Source organism: Rhodamnia argentea, chromosome 9 (assembly GCF_020921035.1).
Source record: "Rhodamnia argentea isolate NSW1041297 chromosome 9, ASM2092103v1, whole genome shotgun sequence".
Taxonomy (NCBI): Eukaryota; Viridiplantae; Streptophyta; class Magnoliopsida; order Myrtales; family Myrtaceae; genus Rhodamnia; species Rhodamnia argentea.
Genome location: NC_063158.1, coordinates 26,207,775 through 26,225,383, shown reverse-complemented (window position 1 = coordinate 26,225,383; position 17,609 = coordinate 26,207,775). Strand labels below are relative to the sequence as shown.

At 40.1% G+C, this 17,609-nt stretch overlaps 1 protein-coding gene and 1 pseudogene across 1 annotated transcript; both read right to left on the bottom strand.

Moving 5' to 3' along the window:
• Positions 1-881: 881 nt before the first annotated feature.
• On the bottom strand, positions 882-4,341 carry LOC115742907 (alpha-latrotoxin-Lh1a-like). Its single transcript, XM_030677430.2, has 3 exons — positions 3,739-4,341; positions 2,900-3,517; positions 882-1,601 (listed from the first exon to the last, which is right to left on the bottom strand). Exons 1-3 carry the CDS (start codon positions 4,339-4,341, stop codon positions 882-884), a joined length of 1,941 nt encoding a protein of 646 aa, XP_030533290.2.
• Positions 4,342-7,000: 2,659 nt separating this feature from the next.
• Positions 7,001-9,770, bottom strand: LOC125316491 (annotated as a pseudogene).
• Between the last annotated feature and the right edge of the window lie 7,839 nt (positions 9,771-17,609).

Sequence of the window (17,609 nt, the reverse complement as noted above, 5' to 3'; positions counted from 1 at the left end):
TTATCTTTTTCACATTCAACTTTTTTCGTGGTAATTCTATATAGTATTTCAGTCGATTGCTCTTTTTTATATTGGATTTTCATATTGAATTTGTCGCTGTAAAGATTTGTCTAGCTTTTATCCAGCTTTTTTTTTTTCGTTCAAATTTTATCCAGCTTAATTGCGTATGATTCTGCATCTTGTCCAACGCGCCACCGCTTCTTACTTTCTCCGATGGCCTGCAACCAACAGCAAAATCACCACTTCTAGTAAACTCTGCCATCCCTAGGGCGGGCGGTTATCCTTATTTGCATACCAGAAATCACCATGGGGGAGTAGATACCCTTTAGTAGCTGACTCCAGAAGTTTTTGTACAAGATGCCAAGCTTGCTTCCCAAACATTGATTCCGCAGATATGGTTCCCAATGCCAAGAGGACTTTAGCACACATGCTTTGTGCTATAATCCAACATTTCAAAAACTCGAGGTCGAGCTTTTTTTCTAATAAAGGGGAAATGATTGGGACGCGTTAAGTTTGGATTTACATCTTCTATTTGATGAATTTAGGATAATGAAATCTCATATTTCCATCTTTACTTGAGTTAGTTTAGGATATGCAATTAGTATATAATACTTGAGTTGATTGTTTCTAATATATTATTGGAAGATATCACATGATCTACTTGATTTTTAAGGTTTAGCTAGGCTTTTGCAATTTTCTCAGTATTTCTTTCTCGATTACTTTATCAAGTAATAATATTTAGAGAAAGGACTGCAATTATAGATGAGTCCATTACATGCAACTAGTAAAGAGAGTCTAGTTCTTGCAAACCTCGAAACTAGAAACATAGATGATATTGCATATGCAAGGAGATTACTTAAAAGGTAAATAATACTCGCAAACTATTTCCGATCCTTCAATTCAAGGAAGTCGTGGACGTATCTCCCTGGGGCATCTATCCGGACTCGTAATTTGTTCATGGAGTAGTTCAACCACAAGAACGCAGGGACCGTCGACCCAACAAGCAGCAAGGTTATACAAAGTCCCGCTGCGATATTCACTCCAAACACATCGGATTTCGGGAATCCAGTTATAGCCGTAGCAAGGTAGGCACCACTGAGTAAGTACGTCAGCAGGTAAACCGGGAGAGTGTGCGGCAATCCCGGAATAGCTGTGATCCAAATTGTGGCGATGGAGGCCAAGAAAATCGTAGTGTTGAGGCCCGCGAACCAGTATAGATCCTCACCACTCAGGATAATCTTTCCGGCTTGATGTGGCTTTTCAACAGCAATGCCGCTGGAATTGGCAGTGGCAACAGTGGAATTGGCTGGGGGATTTGAAGAGCTGGCCCCCCAGTATCCTCCTGGAGGACTGAGAGCGGCTTGGTAAGTGGCAGTCGCGATTAAGGTAGCAATTCCAGTGATTATGGTCCGAGCAGATTCATCTTCGAGGTTGAACCTATTTTTCCACCTCTCAAAGGTAGTTAATTCCATGCTTAAAAACTGCGATATAGAGATTTTGAGACAACAATTTGCTACACATGCTGCACCGCGTATCATTTTTGCAATCAACAGCTTGATTTTCCCAGCTTCTTTTTTATTCCCCTTCAACAGCTTGATGATCTGGAAGAAATGTAAAGGGCACAAAATGAAGTACATATCCTTCGAATTTCAATTACTGCCTATGTCACTGGCTTTACTATTGTGCAAGAAGTCAGCTCATGCCGTTCAAGTTTGAGGGGATAAGGACACGTCATGTGATAACTTTCGCATCGCGCTCACTTGAAGGCCGTAGATTCTTTTCGATCACTTGAATACCATGACTTCTAAAAAATATTTATTTGAGTGCATTAACTTTCAATTGATTATTTGAGTGCCATAACTTTTGAAATACGTTCGCAAAAGTGTCGGAAATCCGACGTGCAATGGCACTTATGAAGAATATGTTTTTTAAAAAATAATATCAAGTGACCGATTGAAGAGTTATAAGGCACTCGAGTGATCGGAAAAAAAAATCTCTCTCAAGTGAGTGTCGTACGAAAGTTAAGGCACTCGAGTGATCGGAAAAAAAAAAGTTATTGCCTTCAAATGAGCGCCATAAGCAAGTTATGACACTTTTGATGTCATTTTCCCTAAGCTTGAGTGATATTAGTGAGGCAACAACCGATGCACTATGGGAACAAGTGTACTAAACCTAATTTATCAAATGCAATCATTTCAACCAATGTAATGAAATCCCAATGTAATGAAATCCCAAGGGTTTTCAAAAGTGCAATTCAATTATCACTCTCGAAATTATTTATGTGATAGCTAGGAATGGCCTATGAGAGTTGTAACGTAGGCGAATTCACAAAAGTGTTGACTCAATTGACTATGATTTTTCATAAATGTTTACGACTTGATCAAGTCAACTGCAAAATTTAGAACTTAATTTCATTTTGCACATGAGTCCTTCTGCAATGAAGAGAACGACTACCTTAAATATGTGTGCCTATGTCCCACTAGAAGTAAAAATTGTTTGATAATAGTTAAAATTACATCACTAAATAATTTCTAGCATAAAATTTTATTATACATTTGGACGTAGTAATTTTGAGAAATATAAAATGATTAGAATAATAACTAAGAAAATAAACGAAGGCGAAAGAATGAATCAACCTGTGAAAACTGTATTCAATTTAAGAGTGGCGCCTACCTTCTCGTGATGTCCATCCCCACTAATCCCTTTTCTTCTCTCCAAACAAACAAACAAACAAGGTGATCCCGTTCAAATCTCCTCCCTCTGAATGTTTTTAACATGATGTATCTTCAACTCCTAGTATTTCATTATCATAACATTTGTTCCTGGACTAGAGATAATTGAATTCAAGGATCGAACAATAAAAGCACGAACACAGGACCATGCAATCGATAAATCATACCTCGGGTTGCGACTCTGGGCATGAAGCAATATCATAGACGGTGTCACCCTCTTGGTCTTTCCAGTTTAATATTTCTGTTAGGTTGACTCGCTTAAGCCACCCAAACAAAACCTCGAATGCTTTGAGGTTGCGGTTCTCGACGGCAACGTGAACCGCAGTCTCATATCGGCTTGTCAAGTCTTCAATGGATGATTTGCAAGAACATAAGAATTCGGCCAGGAGCTTCACGAGCTCCACATTCTCTTGCTCATCAGCTCCTTTTTCCTTAGCTACAAAATGCAAAGGGGTGATCCCTCCTCGTCCTCGGACTCGAATCAACTCGGGGTCCAATATCATCGGTGCCCTCACAGTGTGATAATGCTTGCTTTTCAAAGCCAAATGCATGGGGCTGTCACCCCCTCGATTCAACATCCGAGTGAACGATGGCTTCAAGATGGCTATCTCCATGACCACTTCGGTTTTCCCTCGCTCCGCGGCGTTGTGTAGTGGAGTATTTGGGAAGGGGTCATCAGGTGCACAATCTAAGAGATTTCGGTTTCCCGCTTGCTTTAATAAGTCATATAGCTCATCAACATTATCAGCTGCTATTGCTTGTTGATGGTTGATCTGGTCCACAATCTAAGACGTTTATCGACAAATGTTAACCGTTGAAATAATAATATATGGTATACCGTTAGATAAAGTGCAGTTCAAATCTCCTCTCTCTCCCTGTTTCTTAATCCATGTACTTTCAACCCCCAATATTTCGTTATCATAACATTTGTTCCTAGATTAGATTATGTCAAGTTCAAGGATCCAATAATAAAAGCAAGAAATACCACTAAATTAGAGAACCATACCTCGAACCGCCCTTTAGACACAGCAATATCTAAGACGGTGTTACCATTTTCGTCTTTCCAATCCAAGATTTCCGTCGGACAAACTTGCTTAAGCCATCCAAACAAAACCTCGAATGCTTTGATGTTGTGGTTTTTTACGGCAATGTGAACTGCAGTCTCGCATTGGATCGTCAAGTCTTTGATAGACGATTTGCAAGCAAAAAGGAATTTGGCCAGGAGCTCCACGAACTCCACGTTCTCTTGCTCATTGGCTCCTTTTTCCTTAGCTACAAAATGCAAAGGGGTGATCCCGCCTTGTCCTCGGACTCGTATCAATTCGGGATCGAGAGCCATCAATGCCCTTGCAATATGATAATGCCTGTTTTTCAAAGCCAAGTGCATGGGGCTGTGACCCCCCCGATTCAGCATTCGAGTGAACAACGGCTTCAAGATGGCTATCTCCACGGCCACTTTAGTTTTTCCCTGGTCCGCGGCTTCGTGTAGTGGAGTGGTTGGGAAGGGGCCATCAGGTGCACAATCTAAGAGATCTTGGTTTCCCTGCTGCCCTAATAAGCGATATAGCTCATCAACATTGTCAGCTGCTATCGCTTCTTGAAGGTTCATTGTTTCACGAGGGAAATGTAGATAGCAGAGGGGTTTTGCTCGTTGATGATGGATGGAAGTAGGAGTAGCGAGCTTGCAAAACCAAAAATAGTACCATAGTCAACAAGATATCATTAGGTGAGTCATTGTTTGTGATTTATCCCCTAGTGACAACTCAACTGGTTGGGGGTTCTCTCTTCCCAATAACTTGAAGTTGTGGGGGTAGCGGACAAAAAAAAAAGGGTTAATACCATGGAAAACCCCAAACTGGTACACTTGTGACAAATTTACCCCAAATTATTTTTTTGATCACAAAAAATCCTAAACCGGTACACTTGTGACAAATTTACCCTAAACTGGTACACATGTGACAAATTTACCCTCCGTTAATTTTCATTAAATTTAACTATCAAATTGTTGATTTAGTGACATGTGATAGTTGACGGGTATACCAATATGGGGTTTTAACCCTCTATTTGTTACAGGTTTATCAATTTGAGATAGGCGATCTTCGGATCCGACGTGTACGGTCTCGTGGAAGGCAAAAGCATTAGAGACGAGGTCTTCGAGCCATCGCATTTCTTTGTAAGATCGAAGACTTGCTTTCTGTATCATTGTTACCAGGTTATCCCCATGGTCTCCATGGTCGGGATCTTCGCCCACGGCTGCCCCTAAGGCTTATCTATTTATGTCAAATCGTGAACCTCCTTCCTTCAGTAGTCTCTTCTTGTACAATGACACCATCCATAGCGCACGGATGGGTGGAGCACCAAGGGTTGTGTCCTCCCATACCGTAGCGGACCAAAAGCCAAAACAAAGTGACGATTTAACGGGGGTGAATTTGTCACATGTGTACCGGTTTAGGGTATTTCGTGGTCAAAATAATTAGTTTAGGGTAAATTTGTCACAAATATACCAGTTTAGGATTTTTGGTGGTAAAAAAAATAGTTTGGGATAAATTTGTCACATATGTACCAGTTTGGGGTTTTTCGTGGTAAAAAAAATAGTTTGGGGTAAATTTGTCACAGGTGTACCGGTTTAGGGTTTTTCATGGTATTAACCCAAAAAAAAATCGTTTTTGGGGGGTGTCGAAAGACAAAAGTAATTAGAAAACTGTATTTACTAGGTGGGTAATCGATCTTCCCTTAAATAGGAGGAGGAAAGGAAGATGCCGCTTGAAGATGCCTTGCTGGAAAGCGTACATACAGACAAAAGGATGAATGGGTTTGAACTTTCGGTTAAAGCTGAATCGTTCCCTTTTGTCCTTTTACCATTTGTCCATGTGAAATAGAGAGCTAATAAAGCTAAAAGCAAAATAAATAAAGTAAAAAAAAAGTAAGCAAAAGTGCCACTTCCCCACCATTAACCCATCGAATCTTTCTCAGGTAATAGAAAAGCTGTCACGCCTCACTTGCTATTGCCAATCCCAAACTAAAGAAGATCATTTCCAGATTTTAATAATACATTTGAGGATTTAATAGCACCGGACCTGCTACCTCTTTTATTTGAAACAAGTCCACTTATAAACCTTAGCACATGACTATTTCCTCGAGCTCATGACCTCGCATCCGTTATGTTGCGCGGAACCAAGCGATCGAGTGATAAATAGACAGAACAAGAAAATAAATCAGACACCGGATGTACGTGGTTCGGTCGTAGAGATGTACGTCCACGGGAAGAGCAGCAACGAATTTCATAAACATTAAATAGATTCTTTATAAGAAATGATAGTTTTGTCAGAATCAAAATATTCAGGAGACAGTTTTTTCAACATATTGCAACCGTATTAAATGACTCTCATCGGTGATGCCGACTTGATTCCCGGTTTTTGTCATAGCAATTCCTCAAATCGAACCACAAATGGTCCCACCAGGCATGCTAAAAAGATGTTTCGCTAGAAATATCCGTGATGAAAGATCTTTCACCGAGAGGCGCGGAGCCTTCATATTTATTGTTTACGGGTTCTTGTGATGATTCCGGACAAAAAGTAAAGTAAAGTAAATGGCAAAAAGATAAAAAGGACATGAGACATAAAGTGAGATATAAGATAAATGCTAATAAGGTAAACTACAAAGCAAAAGATAAATGTTTTTTACTGATGATGATTGGTCCACTGCAAGGAGTTGTCTCCAACCATACATGGCCTAATACAAGGTATAACAGTCACCTACCATTACTTCATGCACACCTTATCCCTAAATTCTCGAATTGGCTCGGTAATTGCTCTCTTATGGTTTAAACGGTTTTAAGCCTGTACTTAACTTCTCTGTGTAATTGTCGGCTAAATGTAATGACTTCGTGGTGTTGCCGACATCTCTACCTAACTGAGCATCGGTTTGCCGTATTTCGGCTATTTCTCTCTGCGGGCTTTGTGACGTCCCGTGGGCTCTGGGACCATTTAAGGCCCAAGATAATTTTCAATGTCAACACAACTGTATTAATTTGTTATATTTTAAAGGATCGTGCACTTCACCTCTTTTGAGAAATAAAAACCTTGAGATAGATTTCGGCTGGTGCGATTTGTGTGCTCGTACGCTTCGGGCATCCGTGTTTGAGAGTTGCCACTCAGTGCTTTTAGTTTCCACCGCATCAAAGTTGAATTAGGTATTTGAAAAAACAAAAAAAGCTATTCAAAATCTCGAATCTTAAGCGAGATTAAAGGTCGGCAGGGATTAAGGAAAATTAACAGAAGAGTCCATTACATGCAACGTATAAGAAGAGCCTGGTGCTGGCAAACCTCAAGCCTTAAAACATAGATGATATTGCGTATGCGCGAAGAAATATCAACTTCCAAACTATTTCCGATCCTCCAATTCTACAAAGTTGCCGACGCGTCTCCACGTGGCGTCTATTCCACGTCGGGATCGGTTGTATTTAACCCACAATTTCAGGGGGACAAGCAACGCGGCACCCAGCAAGATCATGAGAAATACCGCTATGGTTCCACGTCGGGATCGGTTGTATTTAACCCACAATTTCATGGGGACAAGCAACGCGGCACCCAGCAAGATCATGAGAAATACCGCTATGAGGTCTCCTCCGACCACATCGGATTTCGGAAATGCGGCTACCCCGGTAGCTAAGTAGGCACCGCCGACACAGCACAGTAACAGGTAAACCGGGAGAGTGTGGGGCAACAGGGGAATAGCGGTGATCCAGATTGCGCTGATGGCGGCCAAGAAAACCGTACCATTGAGGAACAGGAATGAATACAGATCAGCGCCGCTCAGGATGGTTTTTCCGGCTTGATGTGGTTTTTCAACAGCAATGCCGCTGGAATTGGCGGGAACAACAGTGGAATTGGCGGGGGCATTTGAAGAGTTATCTGGCCAGTATCCTCCCGGAGGAGTGAGCGCGGCTTGGTAAGTGGCGGTCGCAATCAAGGAGGCCACTAAAAGGATTATGCCGCGCACAGATTCATTTCGGATGCCGAACAAAATTGCATACCTCTCAATGAAAGTTAGGTCACTCCTTAAAAACTGTGATAGAGAGTTGTTGAGAGTAGGAGGTCGTGACTCCTCCAGATCATGATCCCGACTAGGATTCCGTGGGGAGATTGCCCAAGCAGTCTTACCCTGGAAGTTCTTCGCATTCGCCTTGACATACCCACGCAACAGGTTGATGATCCGGAAGAAATGAAAAGGGAACAAAATGAAGTATGTGTCCCTTCAATCTTCAATCACTGCTCTGTCACTAGCTTTACTACTATTGTGCACAAAGTGAGCTCATGCCATACAAGTTTGAGTGATGCTAGTTATGTACCAAGGGAATTGGGAACAAGTTTGCTAAACATTATTTATCCAATTTACCCAACCATTTCAACCCATGTAATGAAGTGCCAAATGTTTTATCATTTCTTGATGAAAAAATGCTAAAGAATTCACGCAGGTCATTAATTTCAAATTTTGCCATCACTTCTGATTTATTTGAGCCAAATCCTACTCCATAAAGACAAAATTCATTTCCTAGTTTTTCAATAGATAATTATTGGTATGTTAATTGCCCCTAAAAGTCCTCATTTACCCCTTGCTCCATCTTTCTTGTTAAAATATTCCCACATCACTTGACGGCAAGTCTTATATGTCGTTTATATTCATGTGGTCTCCCTCTAACTAATAGGTCAAGCTTTTGAATTGGACACTCTAACATGGCATCAAAGTCAATGCTATCCCTTCCGCGTCTTTGCGTTCACCTATGCCATGGTCAAATTGTGGATTTGACCTCTCTCTCGTCCTTTTATCGAGTCATTTCCCAATCTTTATATTGATCTATACATTCTCTCTTGTTTAACTTCAACCATTGCATAAAAGTGGATTTATCTATTGCCACAACTCTCATATGCTTGTTAATGTCAAACCCAAAAGCCTAAATTTACAAGTAAAAGAAAATCACATGAATGTAAAAAGCATATAGCAGTTGTCAAGAGATGTGAAACAATATTCTAGAAGTGGCATATGAAATATTCACCAATAATGTATCCTATAGCTCGAGAAATCATTTTTGTTGATTTCGTGCTTCTGATGGCTCACTCCAAGCGAGCAAATTGATGGCACTTCTACAACAACATCAAATGTTATTTGTCTGATGAACACTTATCAAAAAGTTTTAACCGAAATGATTATAATAGCGATATGCCACACGAAATGTAGTTCTAATCTCTTTCTCTTTGAATGTTTCTAAATCCGAGTCTTTTCAACTCCTGGTACTTCATTATTATAACATTTGTTCCTAGATTAGATTATTCAAATCAACACGAAAAACAAGCACACAATGACCATTTTCCAATTAATTCTTAAAAATTCGCTTAAGCCACCAAACAAAACCTCAAATGCTTATGTTGCCCTTTGAAACAGCAACATGAACGGCAGTCTCACATCGGCTTGTCAAGACTTCGATGGATGATTTGCAAGCGCATAGGAATTCAGCCAGAAGCTCCAGCTCATTGTCTCCTTCTTTCTCAGCGAGACAATGCAAAGGTGTCATCCCACATCGTCCTCGGACTCGAATCAACTTGGGGTTGAGGGTCATTAGTGCCTTCACCGTGTGATAGCGCCCGTTTTTCAAAGCCACATGCATGGGGCTGTAACCATCTGCATTGAGCTTCCGAGACAACAACGGCTTCAAGATGGCCATCTCCATGGCCACTTGGGTGTTTCCAGAAGCTGCGGCACTATGTAGAGGAGTACTTTGGAAGGGGTGCTTAGATACACGACCCAAGAGTTTTGGGTCCTTGGCAATTACCTCATATACCTTATCAACATCATCGTCATCTATTGCTCGTTGAAGCTCAGACTCCCTAGCCTTTTCTTCTTCTAATCTGGCCAGACTCTTCTTGCCCATTGTTTGAGGAGGAAATGTAGGAGCGCAGGGGCTTTGCTCGATGATGATCGATGGAAGGAGGAGTAGTGAACTTGCAAAACCATAAATAGTGCCATAGTCAACGAAAATTTAATTAGGCGAGTCATTGTTTATGATTTACCAACAAAAATGTAATTTTTTTTTTGTCGAAACGAAAATCTAATTAGGCGAGTCATTTTTTATGATTTATCAACGAAAGTCCAATTAGGTGAGTCATTGGCGAGTCATTTTTTATGATTTGTCAACGAAAGTCCAATTAGGTGAGTCATTGTTTAGGATTTATCCCGTTGGAACTAGCTAACCGGTTGGGTGGTCTTTCTTCCCAACAACTTAAATCACAACTACACCCATCCTTGGTACGCACTGATGATAACTACTTTGTGCGCAGTAAAAAATTTGCAATGCTCGAATAACACTGATGCTGAGCTCGACATATGATTGGAGCTTTTTAAAACTTTTGAGTCCTCAGATGACCAAAACAAAACTTTTTTTGAGTTGTCAATTGATTCAAGCTTTCCAAACTGTTAAAATATTATCCCACGTAACTTGAAGATGCGTCATATATGCTATTAATATTGATATGGTCTCCTTCCACCTAACAGTTTAAGTTTTTTGGTTAGACTTTATAACATGGTGTCAAAACCAGTCCTATCCCTTTTGAGGATGTGCGTCCACTTGCTATCAATCAAATTCCACATGCCGCTTCTAATCCGGTCCGCACGTGAGAGGGGTGGTTGAAATATTGTCCTACATCCTTGAAACTAAGGATGGAGACTCTCCCCATGCCTCATTAGGACCCTCCGATAACTTCAACAGCTCACGTATGCTCTTAATATTCATGTGGAACATTAATGCAAACCTTTGGTCATGTTTTAACAATTTATCCTTATCTTAGTCATGGATGTTAATTTGGGGGTTCTTCGTCACTTGTTCCTCTTTAATGTAATTGGCAATTGAGTTTTTCACAAACAAACCTCTTAGCCCTGTTTCTAACTTATCTGTCTCGGGAATTGTAACTACCGTCGCAAAATCGTAATGCAAAATAAGTCTACTTAGCTAGTAGCTACTTTTGGGGAGGGGTTACATATTAACTAAAATACCTCACACCGTATGTATGTTAAAAGTCAACATTTAGGATGCTGCTATTTCGTGAAAAATGAATAAATTTAAAAAGAAATTTCAAAAACGATTGTCTATATCACTTATAAAAATTAATGAAAGAAATATATTTTCATCATCCACGAAAGTTTTTTTAGACATGAATTGTCGTCGATAGTGAAAACGTTCTCCATTGTCTGGCTCTTTCAAGTGTCATAAGCAATCATTTCCCGTAAAGTATTTTTCAAGTCACTTATTTTTGGCGAAACGAGCGCAGCCTTGATGAAAAGACCCATTATGGAAAAATGATAGTGAAAGGATGGATTTTTATGTTCAGCTGCAGAGACCGAGATAGAATTGAAGAACGGGAATGAACTGCATTAAAAACCTTAGTGAACTCTTCCATTGAGATGGCCGTTCGGGTGCAGTGAAGATGAGATTGTCTAAAGAATTTCAGGAAGATTCATCATCTGCCATTTGATTTACGCACACAAAAATTTAGTTCATCTCCGTGTAATCCAAGCTAACATCAGCAGGATTGGGTTGCCCCAATACTTATGCTGGGTAGGGCTTTCCCAACAACCTGCACCTTACGGAGCAGACAATTGATTGATTGATTGATTTATTTATTTTGTCAAAGACAAGCGATGTTGTCGATTCGTAAAATAATGTCCATCGGCATAATTGAAGTCGTCGTTCTCCGAATCTTGCTTTAAAATTTTGATTTCCACCACTAGCATCTTAAAAAAATATTAAGATTTTATTTTCACAATGATGTTTTAATTTTAATTTCGAGACAACCCTCCATTTTTTTTTTTTTTCGCTATCTGTCTCTTTATGCTTCTTCTGTGTAAGATGTGTCTGGCCTTTAAAATATGGATTGAGATAGAGATACCATGCGGAGCACGCAATTTATTTAAATTTTTGGGGAAACAGTATTCGAAATGTTCGTGTGCCGTTGTGTAAAAAGAAAAAAAAAATTATAGGACATCATCATTTAATAAATTGACCATGGACTGAAAAAGGTTGTGCATGTGAGACCACTTGCAAAAGGCGATGAGAGCTTGTTATTGTTAAAATTAGTTAAAACTTAAACTCCCCTTCATCTGATAATTTGAATTTTTCAGAATATTTGCGTGGGTTAGGCTCCGGCCTCGTTAGGCTCCGGCCTCGTTAGACTCTGCTAAAGTCAACTGTTTCTCAAGATGACGTTGCCACAAGGCAAGTAATCCCAACCTGCTCACGTCAGCCATGCGCTCATCAAAGACTAAATTTAAAAGGACCATAAATTGATAAATTAACGTCAACTGTTGTCCCTGCCTTGTCTTTTTGTTACGACATTTGCGGGAGGAAAATGGCGAACGAGCAAAGCCCGGAAGCGGCTCAACCCGCTGTCTGACACACCTACCCCACGAGAATAATAAAGAACACCACGAGTTCACACAAAAGGAAGCAATTCTTCTTTTATCTTCCCAAAACGAAGATGAATTGCTATTTAATCCATCAATTCATGTCCTCTCAAATTACGAAATAAAGTTATGTTTTATATCCACTTCTTGAGAAGATGCAATATATCGAACTAGATTTTAGCGTAAGAGGTTATACAGATTTAGATAATCCTGGTCACTTGAATAGCCAGCGAGGTCCTTGACATTTGTATGTTAGGTTTTGTGGGTCATCAGTCGGAAAGCAGAATAACAGCCAATGGTTGTTTGCCGACAGCTGAAGCCAAGTACTTGGTGTCAACAGAGACAATCGAGGAAGTTATTTGACTAAGAGTTTTGCTCTATGATTTGGGATTGTTCTAGAAGAAGATTGTTACTTACTACTACGATCAAAGTACAATACATTTGATTAAAACAAATCCAAGCTGTCTGCATAAGTATTTTTTGAAAATAAAATTAAAAAAAAAATGTACAAAAAAGCACCAAAGTAATATAGGTAATGCAATCCCCGAGTCCATCTAAGTTTTGGTTCGTAAAGGTAAAGTAACTCTATTGATGTTTTACTAAGGTTTCTAATCAATTTACCTAAAAATAGATTAGTGGCGACTTCAAATATAAATTCTTTCCATGTTAACTATTTAAATCTTAAGTTGTGAATTGGTATGAGCATGGGATAGCACATTCGTCTCCTTCGTTGAACGTTCTCCTTGTATTGAGAGTTATCAATATCCAAACTTTACGGACGCTTTTGAAGCCTAGCCGATGCTTCTAAAGCCTAGCCGACGTTTTCCCAAGTTCAGTAGATGAAATATCTTTCATCAAAATTAGTTCTTCTGCTTTTAAATGTGGAAAAAAGATTTTGTGGTAACTCTGGACAAGAGTGATTCAGATAATCAGGAGATCAACACGTAGAACATGTAAAGCCGGAGTTTAACTCGACAAAAACGTCTAGGAAGTACAATTCTAGTGAATCAACACATTAAAACTTGAATGAAATTGTACAAACGTAAACCAAGTTAGAGTTTCACTCAACGGAAATGCTTGGAAAGCGCAATTTTTACAAAAGGAACCAACGTATACATACTTTGCCGGAGTTTGAATCGACAACAAAGCCTGAACACGCGGAGTTTAATTGGATGGTAGAGTTCATGGGATAAAGATAGCTACAGCTTTTGAATTTAAAGTGTAGTGCAGAAAGTAAAGATAAATATAAATTTATTGATTTGTTCAGGGGGCCTTCTTGATGGATGTTGGGTGGTATTTATAATGGTTGATACGGTAACTGCTCTTCGACTGTTGTAGCATCTTTATCGATGGCATCCACATCCACTGTTCCTCACGAGCGATTTGACCATGTCTTTGGGCAGTTATTTATGGCCTATGTAATGAACCATGTAACCGTCGCCAGTTCTTAAATGGCGTGTTGTGGTTTAATTCCTCTCTTTCTTCACCCTTACCGATCGTTCCCATGTTCTCCACTCACTATGAACCTCCGAGCCGAGTCTTTAGGCAGTCATATTTAGAACACGTGTAACAGTCGACAACTATTCTCCCGCCAGATGTAAGATTTGTCAAATTCTATGGGGCATTATCGATTATTGGCGGCAGGATTCATAGCTATTTTGTTTTCCTCATCGTGTGCCGTCGGTGAGACGCGTGGCATCAACTTGTGTGATTATCGATAAGTATCCTAGTATTCTTCAACAGATTCATAACCGTGGAACTCCCCACGTGCCATGCACATGCCTTTCTTGCATCATGATTTTCCCCTTTAATATCATGAACCACAGGATCTAGTTGGTTTTTTTTTTTTAAGGTTTAACTAGGCTTTTGTTATATTCTCAGTATTTCTTTTGCGATTGCAACTGTATTAAATTGTTATGTTTTACTTCACCTCTTTTTAGAAATTAAAAAAAAAACCTAGAGAGATTTCCGCTGGTGCAATTTGTGCGCTGTTTGCGAGTTGCCACTCAGTGCTTTTTGTTTCCACCGCATCGAAGCTGTATTAGGACGAAAAAGAAAAAAAGCTACTCAAAATCTCGAATCTTAAGCGAGATTAAAGGTCGGTAGGGATTAAGGAATTAATAGATGAGTCCATTCCATGCAACGTACAAGAAGAGTACCATGCAGCGTATAAGAAGTCTGGTACTGGCAAACCTCAAGCCTAAAAACATAGATGATGTTGCATACGCGAGAAGAAATATCAACTTGCAAACTATTTCCCATCCTCCAATTCTACAAAGTTGCCGACGCGTCTCCACTTGGCGTCTATTCTACATCGGGATCGCTTGTAGTTGACTCACAATTTCATGGGGACAAGAAACGCGGCACCCAGCAAGATCATGAGGAATACCCCTATGAGGTCTCCTCCAACCTCAGCGGATTTCGGGAATCTGGTTGTAGCGGTAGCTAAGTAGGCACCACCGACACAGCACACTAAGAAATAAACCGGGAAAGTGTGGGGGCAATAGGGGAGTAGCGGTGATCCAAACTGCGATGATGGAGGCCGAGAAAACCGTACCGTTGAGGAACTGGAATAGATACAGAGCTGCGCCGCTCAGGATGCTGTCTCCGGCTTGATGTGGCTTTTCAACAGCAATGCTGCTGGAATTGGCAGTAACGACAGTGGAATTGGCTGGGGGATTTTAAGACTTGTCGTGCCAGTATCCTCCCGGAGGAGTGAGCGCGGCTTGGTAAGTGGTGGCGCAATTAAGGCGGCCACTAAAAGGACTATGTCGCGAGCGGATGCATTTCGGAAGCCGAACCAAAGTGCATGCTCCTCGATGAAAGATAGTTCCCCACTTAAAAACTGTGATAAAGCGTGGTTGACAGTAGGAGGTCGCGACTCCTCCGCAAGATCTGGATCGCCACTAGGATTCACGTGGGAGATTTCCCGAGCCGTCTTACCCTGGACGTTCTTCGCACCACTTTGACGTACCCACTCAACAGCTTGATGATCTGGTAGAAATGCAAAGGGAACAAAACGAAGCGTTTATCCCTTCAATTCTCAATCACTGCACTGTCCCTATCTTTACTATTGTCACAAAGTGAGCTCATGCCACATGAGTTTAATTTGATGCTAGTGATGCAGCGACCGATGTACCATGGGAATTGCGAACAAGTTTACGAAACGTTATCTATCGAATGCAACCATTTCCCCCCATGTAATGAAATCCTAAATGTTGTATTATTTCTTACTGAAAAAAAGCTTTAGTGTTCATGCAGGTCGTTAATTTCAAATTTTGCTTATCACTTGTGATTTATTTGAACCAACCCCTACTCTATAAAGACGAAATTCATTTAAGGGATTTTCAATAGATTATTTTTAGGAGTGTTAAATATCTGAAAAGTCCTCCTTTACCCTGCTTCCATCTCTCTTGTTAAAATATTATCATACATCACTTGACAACGGGCGTTGTATGAACTTTGTATCCATATATGTGGTATCCCTCCATTGAATAAGTTAAGCTTTTGGGTTGGACTTGTGGTAAAATTGCAGATATGATCTCTCTCTCATCCTTGTATCAAGTCCTGTCCCAATTTTTATACTGGTCTATACACGTTTTTATCTCTTGTTGAACTTCAATCTTTGCATAAAGTGGATTTATCTATTGCCACAACTCTAATATGCTTGTTAACGTCCGACTCAAAAACTTAAACTAATAAGTGAAAGAAAATCACATTAATGTAAAAAAGCATATGGACCCGTTGTTAAGTGATGTGAGACAATATTTTAGGTGCAAGTCAGATTAGGAGTGGTGCGTGAAATATTCACCAATAATACTCATATAGCTTGAAAAATCATTTCTGTTGATATTTTTTTGTGTCTCTGATGGATCACTCCAAGCTAGCAAATTTACGGACACTTCCACAACAATATCAAATGTCAATTGTCAGATAAACATTTATCGGCAAGTGTTTATCGTCGAATGATTATAATAGGTGATATACCGTTGCGCAAATTTTTTTTTTTTTTTTTGTCAAAGCAAAATGTAATTCAAATCTCCTCTCTTTGAATGTTTCTAACTCCATGTATTTTCAACTCCTGGTACTTCATTATCAGAACATTTGTCCCTAGATTCAAGCATTGAACAATGCAAGCACGAACAACCATGAAATCGATGAACCATACCTCAGTTTGCTTTTCATACTCAGCAATGCGTAAGACGGTGTTACCATCTTCGTCTTTCCAATTCAACATTTCTGTCAGGTAGACTCGCTTAAGCCATCCAAACAAAACTTTAAATGTTTCGAGGTCGTGGTTCTTAACAGCAACATGAACCATAGTCTGGCATTGGCTTGTCAAGTCTTCGATGGATAATTTACAAGCGCAGAGGAATTCAGGCAAGAGCTCCAGCTCATTGTCTCCTTCTTTGCAGGCAACATAATGCAAAGGGGAGAATTTTTCACATCATCCTCGGACTCGAATCAACTTGGGGTCGATGTTCATCGGTGATCTCGCCTTGTGATAATGCTCGTGTTGCAAAGCCAAGTGCATGGGACTATAACCCTCCGAATTCCGCTTCCAGGCAAACGATGGCTTCAAGATGGCCATTTGCAGGGCTTTTTTCCAAACCAGGTGTAAAAAACCAAATAATTACCAAATCGGGGGTTGACTTTTTTATTTACCAAATCAGGTGTCGCTCGGCGAGTCATAGTGCCGAGCGACACTCTCGGCAAGTCATACTGCCGAGCGGTCGAAGCCTCGCGGACTAAGTCCGGTCGGCACTTATAGTGCCGAACGGATCTGCCGGTCGGCACTTATAGTGCCGAACGGATCCGCTCAGCAAGATTAGTGCCGACCGGATCCGTTCGGCACTATAAGTGCCGACCGGCAGCCGGTCTCCCCACCAATGCTAACCGGCTTCACGAAATAAAACAAATCATAAATAATTATATATTTGGATTCGTTCAATGATAGAAACAGGACTTGTATTATAGAGTGAATGATTAGGAAATAATTAATCTGACATATGAAAGCGGTCAAGGTTGGGGAAGAAAAAGGCATCGGCTAAATGGTCAATGGGTTTTCATTTTACAAATTGTGGACGAATTAGATTGTAAAATGTACAACACAACACTCCTATCATTTTCATATTGTCTATAATTGGATTAACTTCGCATGGGATGCGCTAATTTCATTTGATCCAAATGACAGAGTTGTTGGAAGAGTATGTATTAATCATAATTAATTAAGTAGGCAAATTGGGTTGATCACGAAATTGATAACGATTATTCAGTACATTGTAATTAAGAAGGTGCAAACGAATTGGAGTTTTAAGTATCGAGCATACAGGACCTCAAACACCTAGCCAGTTCTTTGTAAGCTAAGTACTTAACGATTTATTCTTTTGTAGAATAAATTGTTAGTTGAGGTGTCATATACTA

Coding starts and splice junctions, on each gene's coding strand:
- LOC115742907 (XM_030677430.2), bottom strand. CDS start 4,341: ATGAACCTTCAAGAAGCGATAGCAGCTGACAATGTTGATGAGCTATAT. Junction 3,518..3,738: donor TGTCTAAAGGGCGGTTCGAG/GTATGGTTCTCT, acceptor TAAACGTCTTAG/ATTGTGGACCAGATCAACCA. Junction 1,602..2,899: donor GCCCAGAGTCGCAACCCGAG/GTATGATTTATC, acceptor CATTTCTTCCAG/ATCATCAAGCTGTTGAAGGG.